This window comes from Rhipicephalus microplus, chromosome 5, assembly GCF_043290135.1.
Source record: "Rhipicephalus microplus isolate Deutch F79 chromosome 5, USDA_Rmic, whole genome shotgun sequence".
Lineage (NCBI taxonomy): Eukaryota > Metazoa > Arthropoda > Arachnida > Ixodida > Ixodidae > Rhipicephalus > Rhipicephalus microplus.
In genome coordinates this window covers 15,020,496-15,040,948 of record NC_134704.1, presented here as the reverse complement: position 1 = coordinate 15,040,948, position 20,453 = coordinate 15,020,496, and the positions used below count along the sequence as shown (strand labels likewise).

General features: G+C 44.0%; 2 protein-coding genes across 3 annotated transcripts; both read right to left on the bottom strand.

Moving 5' to 3' along the window:
* Positions 1–382: 382 nt before the first annotated feature.
* Positions 383–19,172, bottom strand: LOC119174961 (ribosomal oxygenase 2). 2 transcript variants are annotated; one of them, XM_037426108.2, is made up of 9 exons: positions 18,970–19,172; positions 9,318–9,681; positions 6,917–7,036; positions 5,732–5,863; positions 4,613–4,719; positions 4,101–4,221; positions 3,245–3,548; positions 3,043–3,134; positions 383–588 (listed from the first exon to the last, which is right to left on the bottom strand). In XM_037426108.2, the coding sequence occupies exons 1-9, from the start codon at positions 19,035–19,037 to the stop codon at positions 412–414; spliced, it is 1,485 nt and encodes a 494-aa protein (XP_037282005.2). In that variant the 5' UTR covers positions 19,038–19,172; the 3' UTR covers positions 383–411. The 2 variants fall into 2 exon arrangements, with proteins under 2 accessions (XP_037282005.2, XP_075751015.1); XM_075894900.1 differs by lacking the exons at positions 9,318–9,681; positions 18,970–19,172 and adding an exon at positions 8,261–9,306.
* Positions 17,289–18,947, bottom strand: Arr2 (arrestin 2). The gene has a single exon (XM_037426110.2). It carries the CDS (start codon positions 18,666–18,668, stop codon positions 17,469–17,471), a length of 1,200 nt encoding a protein of 399 aa, XP_037282007.2. The 5' UTR covers positions 18,669–18,947; the 3' UTR covers positions 17,289–17,468.
* Positions 19,173–20,453: the final 1,281 nt, after the last annotated feature.

Sequence of the window (20,453 nt, the reverse complement as noted above, 5' to 3'; positions counted from 1 at the left end):
CATTAGAGTGCAGCCCAAGGTTGAGCGGCCAGAATCACTCATACGCAGTTAAATTTGTGGGTTGTAGACACAAATTTAGTTCTTGCTAAGAAATCATTAATTGAATAAACTCCTCTAAGCTGGCACTACTGTATAAAATAAAGAGAAAATTGATTGTTTATGTAGTTTTACTAATGTATGCAATATCAAGTGCAGGAAATGAGGTATAATCTGCGATGTTTTAGGTTTAATTTAGCACTTTATATTTCCCAATGATGCAATGTACACTACAAGGAACAATGCAGCTAATGTTAGAAACAGCACATTTCACTAGACTGCATAGTATTGGTGACTCACAACCACAACTAGTAATGAAAATGAGGTTGGTAATGCATATGTGCAATTTGTAACATGACTAAAAGCTTTATTATTCTACTTTGCAAACACCTGAACATCCAACAAATGTAGAGACCACAAGGTTGTAAGCAGCAGAAGCTTGTCTTCATCAGACGGTAAGCTGAGGTCCTTACAGTGTATGAAATCGTCACTGCCACACAATTTTTTAATAGCATCTAGAAAGTGCAGAGGAAACTTGGCTATCTCGAGGTCCTGCACAAAGAATTAAATATTACACCAAAGAAACACAAATCTTAGCAATCATTAAGGCAGGCTATTCTGTTTTTCCAATTTTTTTTTCACTTGCAATTGTGGGACAAAAGGTGAACTCTCAATAGCCCTACTGCTGCTCTCTTGCCGACACCTTTTGCAGGTTTGAAATAGGGATTCATCTATCTAGATTAAACAGGCTGTCGAACCAAAGCCACAGCAAATTTGTCGCAAATTTGTCATACTACATTTGATGGCAGAGCTGACAAATGAACATGGTAGAAATGAAAACATCAAAGGCACCACTGTTACCCAAGTACAATACATGTGACAACAATCATCTTTATATTTGATATCTATTATGCCTTAATCATAAGTGCTCAAGAGTATGCAAAATTCTTGCTTATGCAGTCAGTAACTTCAACTCCTTAGTGGAAAACTTTTCAATACAAAAGCATTATACCTTTAGAAAAAAAAGAGCATACAAGCTGTCCATGCAATATAATTTAAAGGGGCCCGCAACACTTCTTCGGCATGGTCAGAAAACGCTGCCGATGAACACTCGAGAATCTTGAAAACACGCAAGCCGAACAATATAGTGCAGCACGCGGCCTGGAATTTGACATTCATTCTCAGAGTAAGCTGGAAATTGTTCCCTCTTTTCTCAAAAAATGGCATCATAAACCCAAATGACAGTTCAATAAAACCAAATCCCACTACCATGACTCATTTAAAGATAATGAACTGCATAGTGACTGCAGCTGCCACAAGATGCTACCACATGCTCGCGTGCTCGCGATCACACTGAAAGTAAGCGAGGCGTCTAAAGAAAAATTCAGAAAAGAAAGTGCTTATGGTCATGATGCGTGCTAACAAAAGGATGAGTCTTCTTAAACCTATGCAATCACGCTTCCAGTGTAGCTTTCAGCACCCCCACTGGTACGAAAGGAAAGAGAAAGCACACGAAGTATGCAATAAATCTTTGTATCTCCACTCGTATTTAATAGGTTCTTAGAATTTTTGTGGCAGCCAATTTGTGATTCGATATGTTTTTGAATGAAACCATTGTATGATTACTTGGACAAGTGTTGTGGGGTTTCTTTGAGAAGGGCTCCACACAAATGCACTAAAAACACCTCTGTACAATACTTGTCTTGGCTGTTGGTATATTATCCCCCACATGCTGAGTGTTTGTGAAAATGATCTGAGTGTTTATGAAAGGTTATCCTTCATACTCTTCTGAAGCTTTCTGCTGGCTGCAAAAAGTAACCCCAATATAAAAGAAAGAAAACAAAATTTATTCAATATTTCTGCATTGTAAATATTGCTGCACTGTAAGTAATAAGCGTACACAGCGTACCTCCTTACGACAAAATCACATCAAACACAGATACCTTTGTCACATACAATATTACTTGTAGCATACTTTGCAATGTTTTACCTGCTGAAATCAATATATAATTTTAAGGCACTTCATAGTGAGGGGTCGAGAATAATTTTGACGAGATGGGTTTTTTAATGTGCACTGCCATCGCAAAGCAGAAAGGCTTCTAGCCTTTTTGCCTCCATGTAAACGCTGTTACTGCAACCAGGACTAAATTCGAGTCTTTCGTATCAGCAGATGGACACACAATATTTATTATGAATATATACATGCTCATATTGGATTAAGAAAAAGATGATTGTGTGCAAACTAGAACAAGGACACAGACATGGACAAGCACAATCATTATAATCAACACACTATATATAAATATATCAATATAAAATGATTACAAAAAAAAATTGGCTCGTCTATGCCTTCTGTGTCCTTGTTCTAGTTTGCGGACAACAATCTTTTCCTTGCTCGAACTAGCCCAGCAGCAAGTTCTATTGAATTCGTATTAGTGGAAAAAGTATTTGACTGATTCGACGTTTAGTCCATCCAACAATCTGCTAAAACCATCTTTACAAATATACATCCAGGTTTTAATAAAAGAGAAGTATATTCAATGACCTAGCTCACAAGAAACAGCTGCTTGAATGGCTTTTAAAGGTAGGTATACATCATTTTGCTCCCTGGCCTGCATTATAAATACGGTAGACTCTCATTAAATGGAACCTGATGGGACCAGGAAGATGTGTTACATTGAAAAGGAGTTCCATTTAATGAAAGATGAACAAGGTAGCAGAATGCAAGTATGAAACCAATCTTGTCAGAAGCACTTGTTCCATTTCAGCAGCAGTTCCATTTTAAAAATTTCCCTTTACTGAGAGTCTACTGTAATATTTGTCCAAGAACAGGTAACCTAATTCAAATGGTGGGTGCAGTAGAATTGATTACAATAAATAGATGACAGCATCACAGCTGCTTCAATCCAAAGATAACGCTTGCTTATTTGACATACTACGTGCAAATTCGCTTGGGTCTATAAGACTGCTTAAAACAGCCCTTTCAAAATAGAATGGCCAACTTACCTCCCCCTCCTCTTCATCTTCTTCACTCGCAGAAACCATGTGCTTTTCCCTGTTGTTAAACACTGATGTAAGAAGCAGCACCATTTTCTTGGCTGTTGGACAAAATGAGACAACTTAAATGTTGATAAGCACAGACACACACACACACACAAAAAAAGAAAAAGAACTGAATGAGATCAAAACACTAATATCCCTGCCTTACCATGATTCTGCTGTTGTGGTTGCTCAGCAAGTGAGTATGAAGACTCACTGGCAGCATCGTCACCTTCACTCAGGTCACCCTCCACTGTGTAAGTCACGTGGCTTGGGTAACGAAACCTGATGCGATCGTTCAGCCCCGGTGCCTCTCCATCTGGTGTCGCCTCTGAGATGGCCTGACGGTCCACACCAAAAGGAGGCAGCCGTGTACGCATGAAGTCATGAACAAGATCTTCAGCTACAGGCATTGGACCGTCAATGTTTTTGACGTGCTTCAAAACGGCCTCGAGGGCAGCCTCCACGTCGGCCTTAAACAAGAAGTTTAGAATGATCTAGTTATGACATGACCCTGACTTAATTAAATATATTGTGGACATAACAATTGTAACAGCATGTTTCAACAACTCGCTAAGTAGTCAATAAAAACAGACTTCGACATCCCACCTGACTCTGACTTGACTTGCTCACTGCCAGAGCAAGTTTCTCACAGTGAACACTGCAATCCTCTCAAGAAAATCTTCAGTGAAATGCACATGTCACCCTTATCTGTAGTCATGTGTTGTCGTGCAAGCCTTTGCTTTATTTTTTGCTAAAAAAAATTCAACAATGTGGACAGAATGTCAACATGCAGTGATTACAATTAGTCTTAAGCATGTTAAAGAAAAGGCAAGTGAGTACAATTGACACTAATTGACTGTGGAACACCATCCCAAAAAGTTACTTTCTTTGACAAGGCCTTCGTAATTTCTTATTAATGTTCTGGCAGCCAGTGCTAGCATACATGATAAACATCGTAAACTTTCCTGTTTTTGAGAATGAGAAAGTGAAAAGAGTGGATAGGAATGCGGTTGTTTTATTACCTTGGTTAGTCTCGAATGCGGAAGAAATTGCATGGGAAGACCTCTTCTAAGTTGTAGGCAGGAGTCCTGAGCAGCATCAATTAGATCTGGTGCTAGACTCTTAAGACAATCACCCATTGTGCTGTAAAAAAAAAATGAAATGAAACCTCTGAGAATAAAAGGAAAGAACTGCAACTTACAAGTAACCGAAACAGGACAGCATTTTACATGAATAGATAAAAGGAACTGTACACACCAATGCACAGTTTGGCAATGTCAGCATAAAGAGGTGCTATAAGAAATGTTACTTTTGGGAATTTTAGCACTAAAGCACAATAGGCAGAGTTCTGGTAAGCTAGAAGAGATGCAAGAATGATTTTTTCTTCTTACTGACAATAGTGGTTCATTAGTGCACCTCTTTGGTGTTCCGTAAGCAACCTGATGCACAGGCATACGATTCTTAAGTGTCATCACTGAATTGTATCGATCATGCACATGTCTCTGTGAACTAAGTGAAACTGAAAGTTACTCACTGGTTCTGGTAGGTGCTTATGGTGACATGTGTGGAGTGAGTGCCTGAAGACTCTGGTGTCAAAGCCTGGTGGATGGTCCCCCGTGGCATGTACAGCAAGTCTCCTGGCTTTGAAAAAAAAAGGTAAGGTTGCAGGCACTACTACTGCCACAGCTGTACATTAGGTGCAGAAAAAAAGAGAATATTGTTATGGAAAAGCACATAGGGAAATGAGGCGATAGTTGCGATATATTTCAATGACGCCAAGCGTAAGCGGAGATGGCAAGAGAGAGCGTGCCCAGCATCCCAAAATCACGTCGTCTTTCCCACTGTCTCTCTAGCTTCTTCAGCTTAAAATACTCTTGTAACAATATTAACAAAATCGAAGATGAGTTCAAATCGTGAAATTTAAGCATGAAATGTTTTTTTTGCCTCTGATCCGAAAAATAAAACCATAACCCAATTAAAGTTATTTACCCCACAGTGCAAGTAAAAAAGATCACACAAATCTTTATATCTGGTTAAAGTATTTGACTCACTAAGAAGTTGCATTATTTTTTTCTTGTTGTAAAAGACCAGCCTTAGAAGGAGTGTTCACAGCATCGGGGCATGAGGCCTTCTTAACAAAAAGCATACCTATTCTCTGTGACTACTTTGTTTATTTGTTGTGTGTGTTTAAGGGTGGGCTATATGTACCAATAGTGGCATCCTGTAAAACCTAATACATTTTTTTGCATATAACCTACACTACAACTGGTTATTTCTCTGAATAACAATACTTAATGGCTTCATGAGCAGATCCGTATATATTTTGCAAAGCAAAGGAGGGGGAAAATATTTTTAAAATAAGTGAAAAATAGGCCTTTTTATTAACATTCTATGCAAATTACACAATTACAACTATCTGCTTCCAAATTATTCAATATTACATATTATTCGTTACTACCTCGTTTCGCACTTAAAGGCTCATATTTACCCAAGGGAAACTTCGAACTTCAATACTGTTTACATGACTTAGTTACACAGCATTAACAGGCTTACATAGTAGAATGGCAAGAGCATTATTTGAACGGCTATCATGTAATTATGTGTGAGAGAGGAGAGAAAAAGGAATAAAAAAGGAAAAAAGCAGCCTACTAACCTTGAGCGTAAACTCATGAGTTGGCTGGCCAATTTCATCTGCATTGAAATCCTTGCTGTAGGTGCGAGGCAATTCTATAGGTGGCTTGTAAAGCTTCCAGCATTTCTCACCTTCCAATTGAACAATAAATACCTACAGAAAATGTCATTAAAGAAGGTATTATATATGCATATTCTAAGATTATAGGATGGCAACAGCATGTTTCAATGAACAGTAAAATTTACATGGTGAAACAAAGCCTCATTTTTAAAATACTAGTAGCTCACCCCCCACCCACCCCCCAGTGTGGGCAAGGCGAGAGAAGCCAGCTTGTGTTATTTTCCAAGAGTAAAATAAAATTTTTTGCTCTCCCTCTCTTCCTCCCCAAAAGCACAATGACACCAAAGCTCTTTTTTTTTCTTGTTAATTTACATTCCCTGAATCAACAAAGAATATTTTTCAGTTTTCAAACAACCTTACTGAAACCAAAGATGCAATTTAGGTTGGAAATAACCAGAAAAAGATATAATATTGTCTACTCCAATATTTGATTTAGGACCCAGTTCATTGATCTTTTATCAGTCCCACTTTCAAAACAAAATGCATTATAAAAGCAAGTCTGCATTTACAGTGGTTTTAGGAAATTTAAGAAACTCTAGATATATTCTCGAATTATCAAATTAAAATATGGAAGCCAATATTACCACTCAATTTAGAACTAATTAAGAACTACGTTATAGAACATTGTGAAGTGAAAGAACATACAAACACCCATTTTTCATTTTGTACAAGTTCTTAATGTACAACAGCGAATTCACAAGTACATGCTATGTTAAGGGCATGATCCATACTTTTGTGCCCCTTGTTTGTTAGTTGTGAATCAATGTTCAATGTTAAGTAGAAACAATGTCTCATGTGTTTCAATACTTTGGTGTGCCTAAAGGAAGTACTGATTTAAGATTTTCAAGACAATTTTTCAGACAGATCTTTCAGAATTTTGCATAAATGAATGAATGTACCCCTTGTTTATTAATTGTGAACTAATGTTCAATGTTAAGTACAACCAATGTCTCATGTGTTTCAATACTTTGGTGTGCCTAAAAGAAGTACTGATTTCACATCTTCAAAACAATTTTTCGGACAGATCTTTCAGAATTTTGCATGAATGTAACTATGACTCCTAAAGGAGGGCCAACTAAAACTTGCCTCAACATCATCATAATGAGGAGCCAAACCTTGTGCAGATGGAGGAGTGATGTAGACATTACAGCCGACAAGACAGCCAAAGAAGCACTCCAGTTTCTCTAGCACTTCCCAGAAGCCGTCCTGTAGAAAGATGTAGCACACTTAAGTTCCACCATTAAGAAATTTCAGAGGTGAAAAGGGGGGAAAGTAAACAGCACCTATTTCTCCAGACCGATGTCACATGATCAACAAAACAAACTTACTATAGTAAAAAAGCTGCAAAAGAAATTAGGAGAAAAATTTCCCATTGAACTTTTATAAATTTTCATGAATGCTTGCTTCATCTTCAGCAAGTACAAATTAAAACAAAGGCTCGACTAGTCACCAGTATTTGGATAAGCACAGGGTACTTGTAGGTAGAATAATCTGGGTTTTAGCAGTTATACGTCACTCCACCATACCTTCAGAAGTTGTGCTATATGTTTGTCACTGGTAGACAGGTAGTTAAGCAAAACGCTGAGTCCTTGTACCACTTGTATGTATCAAGATTTAGAAGTTACTTGCAGCAAAGGCAAAGCCATGAAGACTGGAGGCATGAACTCTGACGCCTCAAGATATAAAATGCGCAAGGGCGGTGGGTTGCCAGACTAATGAGCAATGAGATACAATACCATAAGCACAAACTTAATAAAGTCTTTCGAGCCTCAAAGTTGTGGTGATTTACGTAATTTTACATTTTTATCCAAATAAAACAGGCATCTGTTCATTCTAATACAACAACCATTTTCCATTTATTTCAGTAACCAATAGCATTAAAAATAAGTGCAGTCACACAACATTTCAGGAAACTTTAGGACACAATTTTTACTTAAAAGTTAGCATGCAGTAGAGTTGCCAGATGCTACGAAGATAACAAGCCCGAAAAAGAGGCACTGCTTTTGCAGGGAAGCTTTAAAGAAGGGTAAATTCAATTAATATTTCCATTACTAAAGATATTTTTAAACATAATAAAGACATGTCACTCACATATGAAGGGTGATTTAAAAAATCCCTGTAGTTATTTTTCATGGCAAAAATATCAGTAGCTATGAACTAATCATAGGTGTGTGCACAAGGGGGAAAGAGTGGGCACCCCCCCCCCCCCGCTGGTAACTTAAGGGAGGGCGCAAAAGTCAACCTTAAAAATTTGTATAATAAGGAGGGGGAACAGTGACTCGGGGGGATGGGGGCACAAAATAAGCCCCATAAATTGACATAAAAGGGAGGAGCACACTGTGACAAGCCTTTGCCCCCCTCCCCCCCACCCCTTGGAGGGAAACCCTGCACATGCCTGTAGAACTAAGCAGTGAGTAAGCCCATATTTACTTGTAACATTGTATCCTGTGTAGTCTCCATTCAGTTGAGTGCACCTTTGTCAGTCCATGATGATTAGTGTCATCTGTTGATTCCTCCACCGTATGTTTTACTTCAATACTCAACTACACAAGGTTATTGACAGACCTGCTTTTGGTGAATGTGATGATCACTGAAATAACTATTTGCTGAAAAAACCACAACAAGCAACTGGAAAGCTTTACATGCAACTCAACAAAAGTAGTCTAAAACCGCTTAGTATTAGTGGAACTGGCCACCTGGCACATAGCCAGCAACGGCAACCCCCAGAACACATGGAAACGGCCAAGTCATCCAATCTAGAATGATAGTTGCCCAGTGTGCGTAGGCAGAACAGACACCAAAAAAAGCAAATACATAGATTCAAGGTTGCGCTTGTTATCCTGATTTGTTACAGCAGCCTGTAGCTTTCATAGTGCAACAAGGCACCACTGAACTACAGTGTAAGCCCTGAAAGGGGATACTAGGGCTTTAGTATACTGTTAAGCGTGTGCATAGAAAGTTATCCACCCTTGGGTAGTGCACAAGCTCACGATAGCCGAGAAAGAAAATAGGACTAGAAAGGAAATGGCAACACTTTCCTATTTCATTTTTCATGTATTGTCTGTTTGTACACTGCTCCAGATTACGTCTCTATAGCAACAAGATTTGGATCAACAGGATTGGGCCTCTATTACAAGGTCACCTGATAGCATCTTTACACATTCATAAATACCATGTTTGTACTGCTGCTTCATGTAAAATGTCCTGGCATTCAAACAATAAAAAAAAAAGCTGACAGGCAGCAATTAACTTGTCGACTAGCCCAGGAGTAAATAGCAAAACGTTAGTATTGATCGTTACGATAACCAACTAAAACCACGTAAAAGGCATTTGGTGAGATGATAGCTATTTCACTGTTATGTGTCATTTTCAATTTGAAGCCTAAAGCCATAAGTCAAGCTTTTCTGTAAATAGGTTTACTAAATTATGTGTGGCACAAATGAAATGAAGCAACAGACAAGGCAAGTTAGAAAGATAAGCATTTTACCACCCATCGTTGTGGCTGGTGGATTTGCAAGGTGGCTTTGTCGCCTTCAAACAACTTCTTCATCTTAGCTTCTGTAACTCGACCATGCCTCTCAAAGTTTGTCCTCTTCCCATCTTCGTACTTGCACACAGCGACATCCTTCGCAAAGTAGATTTGTTTCTCTTTCAGCAAATCAAAGAAACGGTCCTTGCCAAAAAGCGGTGACCAATATTTTGCCTGGCTGGGACGATTCTGTGAAACAAAGGGCTCTTGCTCCCAGTGCTTCGACATGAAAACCTCTAGTGACAATGGTGCCAGCAGAAACTCCAGAAGTTGAGGCGGTGTCTCGTATTCATGGGTCAGGACACTAACGGCACTGTTGGTGCTGAAATAAATAAATAAAATATCCCCCTAAATGGCTAAAATGAGTAATGTTCACGCATTGTTTTCAAAACTGGAACTGCTCAAATCATCATCACGTGAGAGAAAAATCTTCAAGTGGATCAGCATTTCCGCCCTTCTTTTGCAACCGCTGTCATCATCTTCTAACACTTCTACATTAATTTTATGGAAACGTCAGTGCCATCCAATTTTTTTTTTTACTACTATGCACACGTAGCTCTTCCTGCAGCACTTGTACACATTTTTCCACATTCTTTTTTGTTTAAATCAGAAGTGAATCCCCTTACCTTCACGATTGTATTTCTAAGTACATTCAACCTGATGACAAATATTTCGAGAATTGGATCATGCTGATTAAATAATATATCCATTAAATTAGGTTTTGTAAAATGAAAGCTCGAACGTATTGAAAGAAATCTTCAAGTGGTTGATATTAAACAAGGCAACATAAGACAGGTGAACTTCAAAAAATGTTGAGCAGAAGAACGTGGTCGAACCTAAATGAGCATGAGCAAATAGCGTTTGCAAGCATATTAGAAGCAGTAAGTGGGAGAGAAAATGTCTGTATTCCTTCAATCATTGTAGGTTTGCACCAACCGATGATGTTATATAACACAGCCCGCTAAAATATGGGGGCTTTATAAGTTAAAACCCCGATAAGAACTCGGAATCTAACTTCTAACTGGCTGGTATTTTTCAACATGAACCTAAATCCAAAGACACAGGTGTTTTGCATCAACCCCTTTGGGATGTGGCCAATGGCCAAAATCACACCCTCATGACTGGCATTGCTATCCGCATCAAATTAAACTTGAACAGCAGAGCACATGACCCAAGCATTAGCAATGGTATAGTGCACTCTGTCCTGCCATGAGCACTGACAAGTGCGCACATCCGGTTCGGCAGTACTGCACCATCCCTTTCTAATGCAATATTATTATTGCTTGCGTTCTAGTTCTGATGTGGTGATGATAAGGGCTGGTGCAGGCATGTGAAGTGCTTTTGTAGTTTCACTTCTATTTTATATTTAGCTCCTTCCTTCTGAACATCCGAACTAGAATAAAAGCAAAAATATCATACTGTAAGGGAATCGTGCAGTGCTACGAGACTGAATGTGCAAAGCAAACCTGTTCGTGGTGATGACTGGAAGTCACATACTACATCTTCTGTAATGCTCAAGGCACATGCTTTGCCATTCGTGTTTCATTTGACGCCGAATGTACATTGTCAATTTTTATGAAAGAGAACACGCGAACGCGTGGCCTGCACGTTTCAACGGTTGCTTGTAGCACATTCAAGCAGGAGCGATAGCAACCATAGCCTCTATTCCTGTCATCTAGTGGCGAGCAAAGCAACCGATTGTTGGTGATATTGAACCGGCGAAATGATTACGCCCGGCCTCTTACGTAATCGCGTTTAAGGGGAGGCAGTTACTGCCTTGCCGCCGGTTTCATATCACCAATGACTGCTTGTTTAGCTCGCTACTAGATGACTGCAATACAGACTGTGGTTGCTATCGCTACCGCTTGAATGCTCTACAAGCATCCGCTGGAGTGTGCGAGCCACGCGTTCGCATGTTCCCTTTCATAAAAATTGACACTGTACATCCTAGAGACTATGCCACATAGGCGTGTACACACGGCATATGCACCATATTATTCATTATAAAACTTCTATCTATGTAGATATTATCCCATCAGAAGCATCCACAAGCCCTGCTTCAGAATTTTTTGAGAACTTTCCTTCAACAGCTCCAGATGTTCCAATACATCATCCTGCATTTATTAAAGATATTGACCCGTGTCTACATGTGGACAAAAACGATGATGGGGGGATTTAGCGGACACCAGGTAGTGGGCCTCTGGCTTGACGCGAGAACGAAGAAGATCTTGTGAATCAGCCGTTGAGAACACGCTGCTTTTGCTGCCTCAAGGCGTACTTGTGCTTTGTTCGCGTTGTACTGCGACACTGGTGGAGGTGCTGGCCCGCGACCCCGCCTGATGCTCCACACTCCCACGGGGAGCCGTTCATCCAGCCCAGAAGCACTTGTCGACACTCCCGTGCATCGCTTCAGTCGTCGCTTGCGAGGCCTCCTTCCAGAGTTCACTCTGTCACAGGAACACTCTACAAATCACCGCTCAGATCTACCAATGGCCACCGCCAATCCACAACAGTTACTACGAGACAGTAGTTTGCCAACCCCATCTCAGGTAACCTTTTTTTCACCGCTGGTGCCTGATCGCTTTGGTGGTGGAGCACATGAAGACGTTGAAGAATGGCTTGATCACTATGAACGTGTCGCTAACACCAACCAGTGGTCCCTTGAACAAAGGCTTTCACGCGCCTATTTTTATCTCGACGACAGCGCTAAAACTTGGTACGAGAACAGAGAAGGCAGTTTGTCATCATGGAGCGACTTTAAAAGAAGAATGATTGACACATTTGCCGATGCCGACCGGCGCGAACGTGCGCAGCATTTACTCGAGCTACGGGTTCAGAAACCCAATGAAACGGTCGCAATGTTCGCTGAGGACATGACCCGTCTCTTCCGTAAAGCTGACCCGCACATGACCGACGACAAAAAGTTGCGCTACCTCATGCGCGGCGTTAAAGAGCAATTGTTCGCTGGACTTTTGCGGAACCCGCCAACCACCGTGTCAGACTTCATCAAAGAAGCTACGGCTATCGAACGGGCGCTTCACCTACGATGCCGACAATACGATCGCTTGTCCAGCAGCGCCCACATGCAAGTCGCCGCTACGGCATCTGAAAATCAAAGCTCGTTGCGCGATTTGATAAGAGAGATTGTTCGCGAAGAGCTGCTGAAGTTCCGGAATCTGGTCACGGAACCACCCACGGCGTCTGTCGCTGAAGTCGTCCGCGAAGAAATACGCCAAGCGTTTTCAACAGCTGATCCTACTGACGATCAGCGACCTATGAGCTACGCAGCCGCGCTTCGCCGCCCGCCGCCCGTTGCGCCGTCGTACCGCCAGCCATCGGCAGCCGTTCCTTGGTCGCCACAAGAACAGACACCGCGACGACCTGCCGTCGTACCGCCGTACGAAATGCCGCCGTACCAAGAGCCGTCTCCCAATTTGCCACATTACGAGCCGTTGCGGCGTCCACAGCTTCGTAAAACAGACGCCTGGCGCACTGTAGATAGGCGCCCGCTTTGTTTTACCTGCGGAGGTGTGGGCCACATTTCCCGCCATTGCTGGCACCGCGTAGATATGTTTCGACCTCTTCGGCAATGGTCTGACGATCGACGCGCCAACGACGGCTACGCACCACGCCGGGACACTCATTCTCAAGGACTCCCCTTGTCTCAGTCCCATTTTGACAACCGCCGTGCCAATAATGACGACAGTGTGCCCGATTACCAGCCAGGTTTGGGACGTCGACCACGCTCTCCGTCTCCGGCATATTCGCCTTCGTCGCGCCACCGAACTACAGCCGACGTCAGTGGGAGGAGGTCACCAAGTCCACGCCGGGGAAACTGAAGGCAGCGACCTCCGGGGGTGAGGTTGCAGGCCGTCAAGGCGACGAAAAAAAGCCCCCGTTACTTGTACCACAGGACGCCGTAAAGCCGAGAAGTTGTAACACCGACGAAACTGTGACCACAGATCTTACCGTTTCGGTAGACGGACAGAAAGTAACAGCCTTAGTTGACACCGGCGCCGACTTTTCTATCATAAGTGAAAACCTTGCCGTACGCCTAAAAAAAGTGAAGACTACGTGGACGGGACCTCACCTGAGGACAGCAGGCGGCCAGCTGTTGATGCCTGTCGGAAGGTGTACAGCAAGACTCGACATCGGTGGCTCTGCTTTCGTGGCGACATTCGTCATCCTCACCTCGTGTTGCAAGGACTTGATCATAGGGATGGACTTCTTAAGAGAATATGGTGCCGTCATCAACATCCCGGACCGTTCAATTACATTCCGCAACAGCTCTGGTTTAGTTGACTGTTCAGACGCAATACGCAACACTTTACGTATAATTGATGATGATGTGGTCGTCCCGCCCCGGTCATGCACTCTTGTTTCAGTACAAGGCGACGAAGCGTTTGATGGCGAAGGCATTGCTGACCAAATTGGCTCGCTACTATTTAGTCATGGCATTTTGGTCGCACGAGGTATCGTCCGTCTCACTCGTGGACGCACGAATTTACTTCTGACGAACTTTAGTGCTGAGCGCCGGCACCTTCCGAAGGGCACAGCTATCGCTTCGTACGACAATATTGTAGAAATGCGAGGCAGTTTATGTTTGTCGGTATTGGACGAAGAGCCTAATCCAGAACCAGACCCCATTCACGATGTTGGCACCACTCTGTCAAAGGACGAGCGACAGAGACTTCTTCAGCTGCTAGCCGAATTCCGCGACTGCTTTTCAACGACATCACGAGTTGGTCGAACACCTTTGACAAAGCACCGAATAATCACCGAGGACACGGTGAGACCTATCCACCAGAACCCTTATCGTGTAGCTTCAAAGGAACGCGAAGCCATACAACAACAAGTCGCGAAAATGCTTGAAGATGACGTCATTCAACCGTCACAGAGCCCCTGGGCATCGCCTGTAGTGCTAGTAAAGAAAAAGGACGGCACCCTGCGTTTTTGCGTGGACTACAGGAAGCTGAATCGGGTGACCAAGAAAGATGTGTACCCGCTCCCACGTATTGATGACTCCCTTGACAGACTTCGGCACGCTCGCTACTTTTCTTCCATGGACTTGAGGAGTGGTTACTGGCAGATCGAGGTAGACCCAAGAGACCGAGAGAAAACCGCTTTTGTGACCCCAGATGGTTTATACGAATTTAAAGTCTTGCCTTTCGGTTTGTGCTCCGCGCCCGCAACTTTTCAAAGGCTTATGGACACGGTACTTTCGGGATTGAAGTGGAAGACGTGCCTAGTCTATCTGGACGACGTTATAGTGTTTTCGACCACTTTTGACGAGCATCTCAAAAGGCTGGAAGTTGTTTTACGTGCCATACGGTTCGCGGGCCTAACATTGAAACCAGAAAAGTGCCATTTCTGTTTTCACGAACTTCAGTTTCTCGGTCACGTCGTCAGCAACGCAGGCGTCCGGCCCGATCCTGGAAAAATTGCCGCCGTCGCACAGTTCCCAGTACCCTCCAATAAGAAGGCTGTCAGACGCTTCCTAGGCCTTTGTGCCTATTATCGCCGGTTTATCGCAGACTTCGCCCGCATCGCGTCGCCACTAACTCGTCTCACAAGAGATGATGTTGCCTTTGAGTGGAAAGAAGAACAGGAGGCTGCCTTTAATGACCTGCGTCAACGTCTCCAAACGCCCCCTGTGCTCGCCCACTTCGACGAAGAAGCCCCGACGATGCTTCACACAGACGCTAGCAATGTAGGTCTTGGGGCTGTGCTTGTGCAACGGCAAGAGGACACAGAAAGAGTGATCGCCTACGCAAGCCGAACGCTAACACGCGCAGAGGCTAACTATTCAACAACAGAGAAAGAATGTCTCGCCGTAGTATGGGCAGTAATAAAATTTCGCCCGTACTTGTATGGCCGACACTTCAAAGTTATGAGTGACCATCACTCCCTTTGCTGGTTAACTAATCTAAAAGATCCCACCGGCCGATTAGCGCGTTGGAGCCTAAAACTACAAGAGTTTGACATGACGGTCGTGCACAAGTCAGGCAAGCGACATATGGACGCTGACTGTCTGTCCCGTTCACCTATTGAGTCGGCAACTCTACCCGAGGAGGAGGAAACGGCATTTCTCGGTGTCCTTGACACGACCGCCATTGCGCAGCAACAACGTGACGACACTGAGTTGCTTGGCTTAATTAACTACTTGGAAGGCAGATCTCAGAAGGCGCCGAGAGTTTTCGCAAGAGTATTGTCATCGTTTTGTTTACGGGGCGGAGTACTTTACAAAAGAAACTTTTCATCGACAGGATCCGCCTATCTGCTCGTCATACCAGCAGCCCTTCGTACCGAAATACTCAAAGCATGCCACAACGAGGTGACCTCTGGCCATTTGGGTTACATGAGAACGTTGGCCAGAGTACAGCAAAGGTATTACTGGCCGAGACTAACCACAGCCGTGAAGCACCACGTTCGTACCTGTCTCGACTGCCAGCGACGCAAGTCACCACCGACTAAACCAGCTGGCCTACTGCAACCCGTGCAGGTCCCAACAGCTCCATTCTACCAGATAGGCATGGACATTTTGGGCCCACTTTTTATGTCCACTGCAGGAAACCGCTGGGTTATCGTCGCGACGGATTATCTGACCCGTTATGCCGAGACAAAAGCTATTCAGAGAGGTACAGCAGCGGAGGTGGCCAGGTTTTTCATCGAAAATATTGTACTGAGGCATGGTGCACCAACCGTCGTAATCACAGACAGAGGAACCGCATTTACGGCAGCTCTTTTAGATCACGTCCTGATGCTGAGTGGAACAACGCATCGCAAGACTACTGCCTACCACCCACAAACAAACGGGCTGACGGAGCGTCTAAACAAAACCATTGAAGACATGCTTTCGATGTACGTAGACATAGAACACAAAAATTGGGACGAAATCTTACTATACATAACGTTTGCGTACAACACGGCCAAGCAAGAAACGACCCGCATGACCCCTTTCAGCCTCGTTCATGGACGACAAGTACGAACTATGTTAGATGCGATGCTGCTGCACGAAAGTGACGACATCGACCCAGACGCCAACACGTTTACGGAACGCGCGGAAGAAGCTAGACAACTGGCACGATTACGGATCCGCCAGCAGCAAGAGTACGATGCAGGCCGCTACAATGCTCACCGCAGAGCAGTTGTCTATCAAACTGGCGACAAAGTATGGATTTGGACACCCGTACGGAAACGAGGACTATCAGAAAAGCTCTTAAGAAGATACTTTGGGCCATACCGAGTGCTGCGACAACTAAGTGACGTCACTTACGAAGTTGTTCCCGACAATTCGTGTAGTACCAATCGTCGCCAGCACCATCCTGAACTCGTTCACGTAGTGCGCATGAAGCCTTACGTGAGCGAGTGATTGCGTGAGACTTATATTTTAACAAAAACTGCATTATTGACTTCGCATCGGGTCGATGCTCTTTGAGAGGGAGGCAAATGACCCGTGTCTACATGTGGACAAAAACGATGATGGGGGGATTTAGCGGACACCAGGTAGTGGGCCTCTGGCTTGACGCGAGAACGAAGAAGATCTTGTGAATCAGCCGTTGAGAACACGCTGCTTTTGCTGCCTCAAGGCGTACTTGTGCTTTGTTCGCGTTGTACTGCGACAATATTATACAGATACAAGGAAATGAACATTTAATCAGTACAGTAGAGAAATGCATGTCCTGCAAGTAAACCAGTACATGTGCCCAATTATAGCCTGCAAGGAGGTAGCTTGGCCACTGTTTTTTCTATTAAATTCTTCGCAACAGCTCCCAAGCTCTGTCAGTAGTCGCCTTACCTTGTGGAGCACATTTTCTGCTGTCATACCTTTTATGTTAGCGATGAGCCCACTATTAGCATGTCACACATCAGCGACTTCATTAACTTAATTGCTTGTTAATAGAATGATCAGACACATGAAGCAGAAAGGTCGAGCAAATAAGGTTATCCTTTATTAACATGAAGTCATACATACAAACATGTACTACCAATAATAAGTGCCAGAATGTTCCAATTGTTGACATGCAACTAAATGAAGAAACCGATTGATAAAAGATGCAGTGAACAAAAGCAGCAAAAGGTAAGCTATTAAAAGAACAAATTTCACAGCTATTCTCCATCTTCACTGATTTGCCTGTGCCACTGAAAGTCCTCAAACACAAGATTCGTGCTCATTTCCCTGGTCAGCTGCTTCTTTAACTTTGATCGGTCAACGATTCTCTTCTCCTGGAGTTTTGGATAGACCTCTTCGGGCTCGGCCTTTGCAAGCTTGAAAGGAACGTCGGCAATCAGGTCTCCGGACATAGGTCCCAGATAAAGCTGCACTCTGAGAACATAGGAAATTATAATGCCGATCGCATCCTCGTGGTTCAGCGTGGAGGAAGCCAGGCAGGCATCGGTCTCCTTTAGCAGACCGTCCAACGCAATGCCTCTCCGGTCTCGGTTCTCCGACGCCAACGGCAGAAGGTGGAACACTTTGGAGAAAGCAGCGCCGGGAAGAATCGGGCAGTTTTCGCTGCAGTCAACCGAAGCCACCACCTTCGAGTAATGACCGTGCACCAGCGTCACCTCGGTATTTTGCAGCACCAGGACCTTGATGTTTCGGACGTTTTTCTTGGAGTAATTGGAGACGGACACGTGAGCGTTTATCTTGTCGTCGTGGAAGTAGATCTCCTTGTCGAGGACGACCTCGAGTTCCACTTTTCCGGGACTGAGCGTGAAGCCCTTACAGACGACGGTTGTCGGCTGCCGCTCGCTCATCGTCAGAGGCGCGTATTGCACCTTGCGGATGGCCATGCTGACGGTGCTGCGACGGTGAGGTTTTTGCTGGTCGTCGTCAGCGACGTACACACGCAGTTCGTACTCCACACCCAGCGGTTTACCGCGGTCGCTGGGGCCAGGCTGGAGCGTGACGGACATGGGCGCATTCGCCGGGAGGCTGAAACAGAACGAGTACGCGCTGGTGCCCAGTTTTCGAAGCAAGCGCTGTTGGAGATCGGACACTTGAGTGACCTGCTGGCGCTCGGGCACTATCTGGTCGTGGGCGAGAAACAACTGTCGGTAGAAGTGCAGTCCCATCATCTCGTCCTCTTCTCGGCCATAGCGGAAAGTGGTGATCACTTGGCCGTAGACTTTACGACCCTTGAGGTAGTCGCTGTCCACCATGACGACGCCTTCAACAGGATCGCAGGCGTCACCCCGCTGCGCAAAGTCCCGCTTGCCGATGTAGACGGTGAGCTTACCGTTGGGCGAGACTTTCTTGTACACTTTCACAGCGACGACGAGACACAGAAATAGGAAAAACGCCATAGCGAACGTGTGTGTACGCAGTGACAGGCGTCTCACATGCCTGTCGTGATGCGTACTGCGCCGGCGATTGCGGTGGCAGCGTATTTATGCGGTCGCCAAAACACCGCAGTCGTATGACGCGCAACAAACGAGATTAAGGTGAAACCCCGCGGTTTAGAGAGCCCGCGCAAGGTAAAAGGTCCGCGAAAGATGTGGCTTCTTGATCCGCCCTGAGGATCATCGTCAAGCAAACCGAATAACGTGCAACAGAGTACGACTCGCTAGCAGTCGAACTCGCTTCCGACAGCTCCTGTTGACTTACCAGGTGTTGGTGTGAGTCTTCTTTCTCCTGCCGTGTTTTTCGGCACCCGCCTTGCGCTTTGTGCTCATCTTCGGGACGAATTAATTCCGGAAACCAAAACTACTTTCGGAAAGAGCTGCGAAAACTTTTTTCCACCCACGTGCGCGCTGCACCGACGAACCGCGCGAACTACGAGCCCCAGAGTTGCCAGATTCCCACCCGTGTGTGTGTGTGCGACAAAACACTCGCACTCGCCACTCCTAACCACATCGCCTATTATAATTTGTGGCGTTCACAAAGCCAACACGTCTCGCATTGAAATCGTGCTTGTTACGAGGTACCGCAAAGAAAAATATTCGCGTTACCCGGAACTCAAGCCTTATCTTCCGAGGAATTCGGGCTGCGCAATTTCTGATTGAAAGTTTAGTAACAGAGAATTCGATATCTTCTTATGCATAAATTTGTGCTCATTAGTTATTGAACCGCAGAGCTGCCACACAAATGCTCATTCGTCAGGGGGGAAGAAGCTGCAAGATGAAAGAGGGTTTAGAATTTCCTCCAGTTGCTTTCTCCAAAAACCACCCCTACAAAAACGGGTTACGTATGAGCGGTCAACTGGACCTACACAAGCAATTTATTTTTGTTTCTAGATTATTTCCAGCTACAACATTCAATGTTTTCACATTTAACCAATGTCGCCCAAAAGCACGCTTGTGAATGCGACAAAATTAGCACAATATTGGTGCCAGTAAATGTTTGCATTAGGATACCTCCATATCTAGCCTCAAAATATTTGAGCAAGTGCTCTCTCGCACGCAAAGGCGAAATCAAAATTTTCGTACTCGCTTGCAAACCTGCACACCCTGGGCAAACTTATGTAAAATGGAAATAAACAAAAGATTAGGCATGTGCAAATATTGAAGTTCCTAGTCGTACAGTACCGATGTGAATAATACTACTTGAATAATTTAAAAGGACAAATTGGTAGTACGCGTTTATTAAAAGAACGAACACAGGCCAAGCGCTCAGCAATCCGAATCGGAGCTATCACGAGCGCGAACCACGGTCCTCTTCCTCGTCTTTTGCAGGCACTGCTAATTGGCCCTTATTCATTCTACAAATCATTTAAAGCACAGTAAGAGCCAATGGTGCAATAACATTGTTACAGCAGGAGTTTTGTTAAAATTCTGCTGATATCTTGATTTTAGAAAAAGAAGAAACAGTATGTCTATTTCAAAGGAAATCGTCATTTCCGCTCATTGTGGCTCCAGCAAAGGATGATAGGGAACGGTCTGAGAGAGTCAAAATACTAGCATTTAAGAAATAACCAGCAAACTGAGCTCAGACAATTACTGAAAAGGTTCAAAAATATTTTAATGAACCCGTTTCCAGAAAAGGATGATTTTTGGAAATGAAGGAAAAACATTGAGCTGAATTTTAAGCATATATTGCCAAAATTCCTTTGCAACACCTAGCCCTTGCTACTGAAGTGCCCAGTGCACACG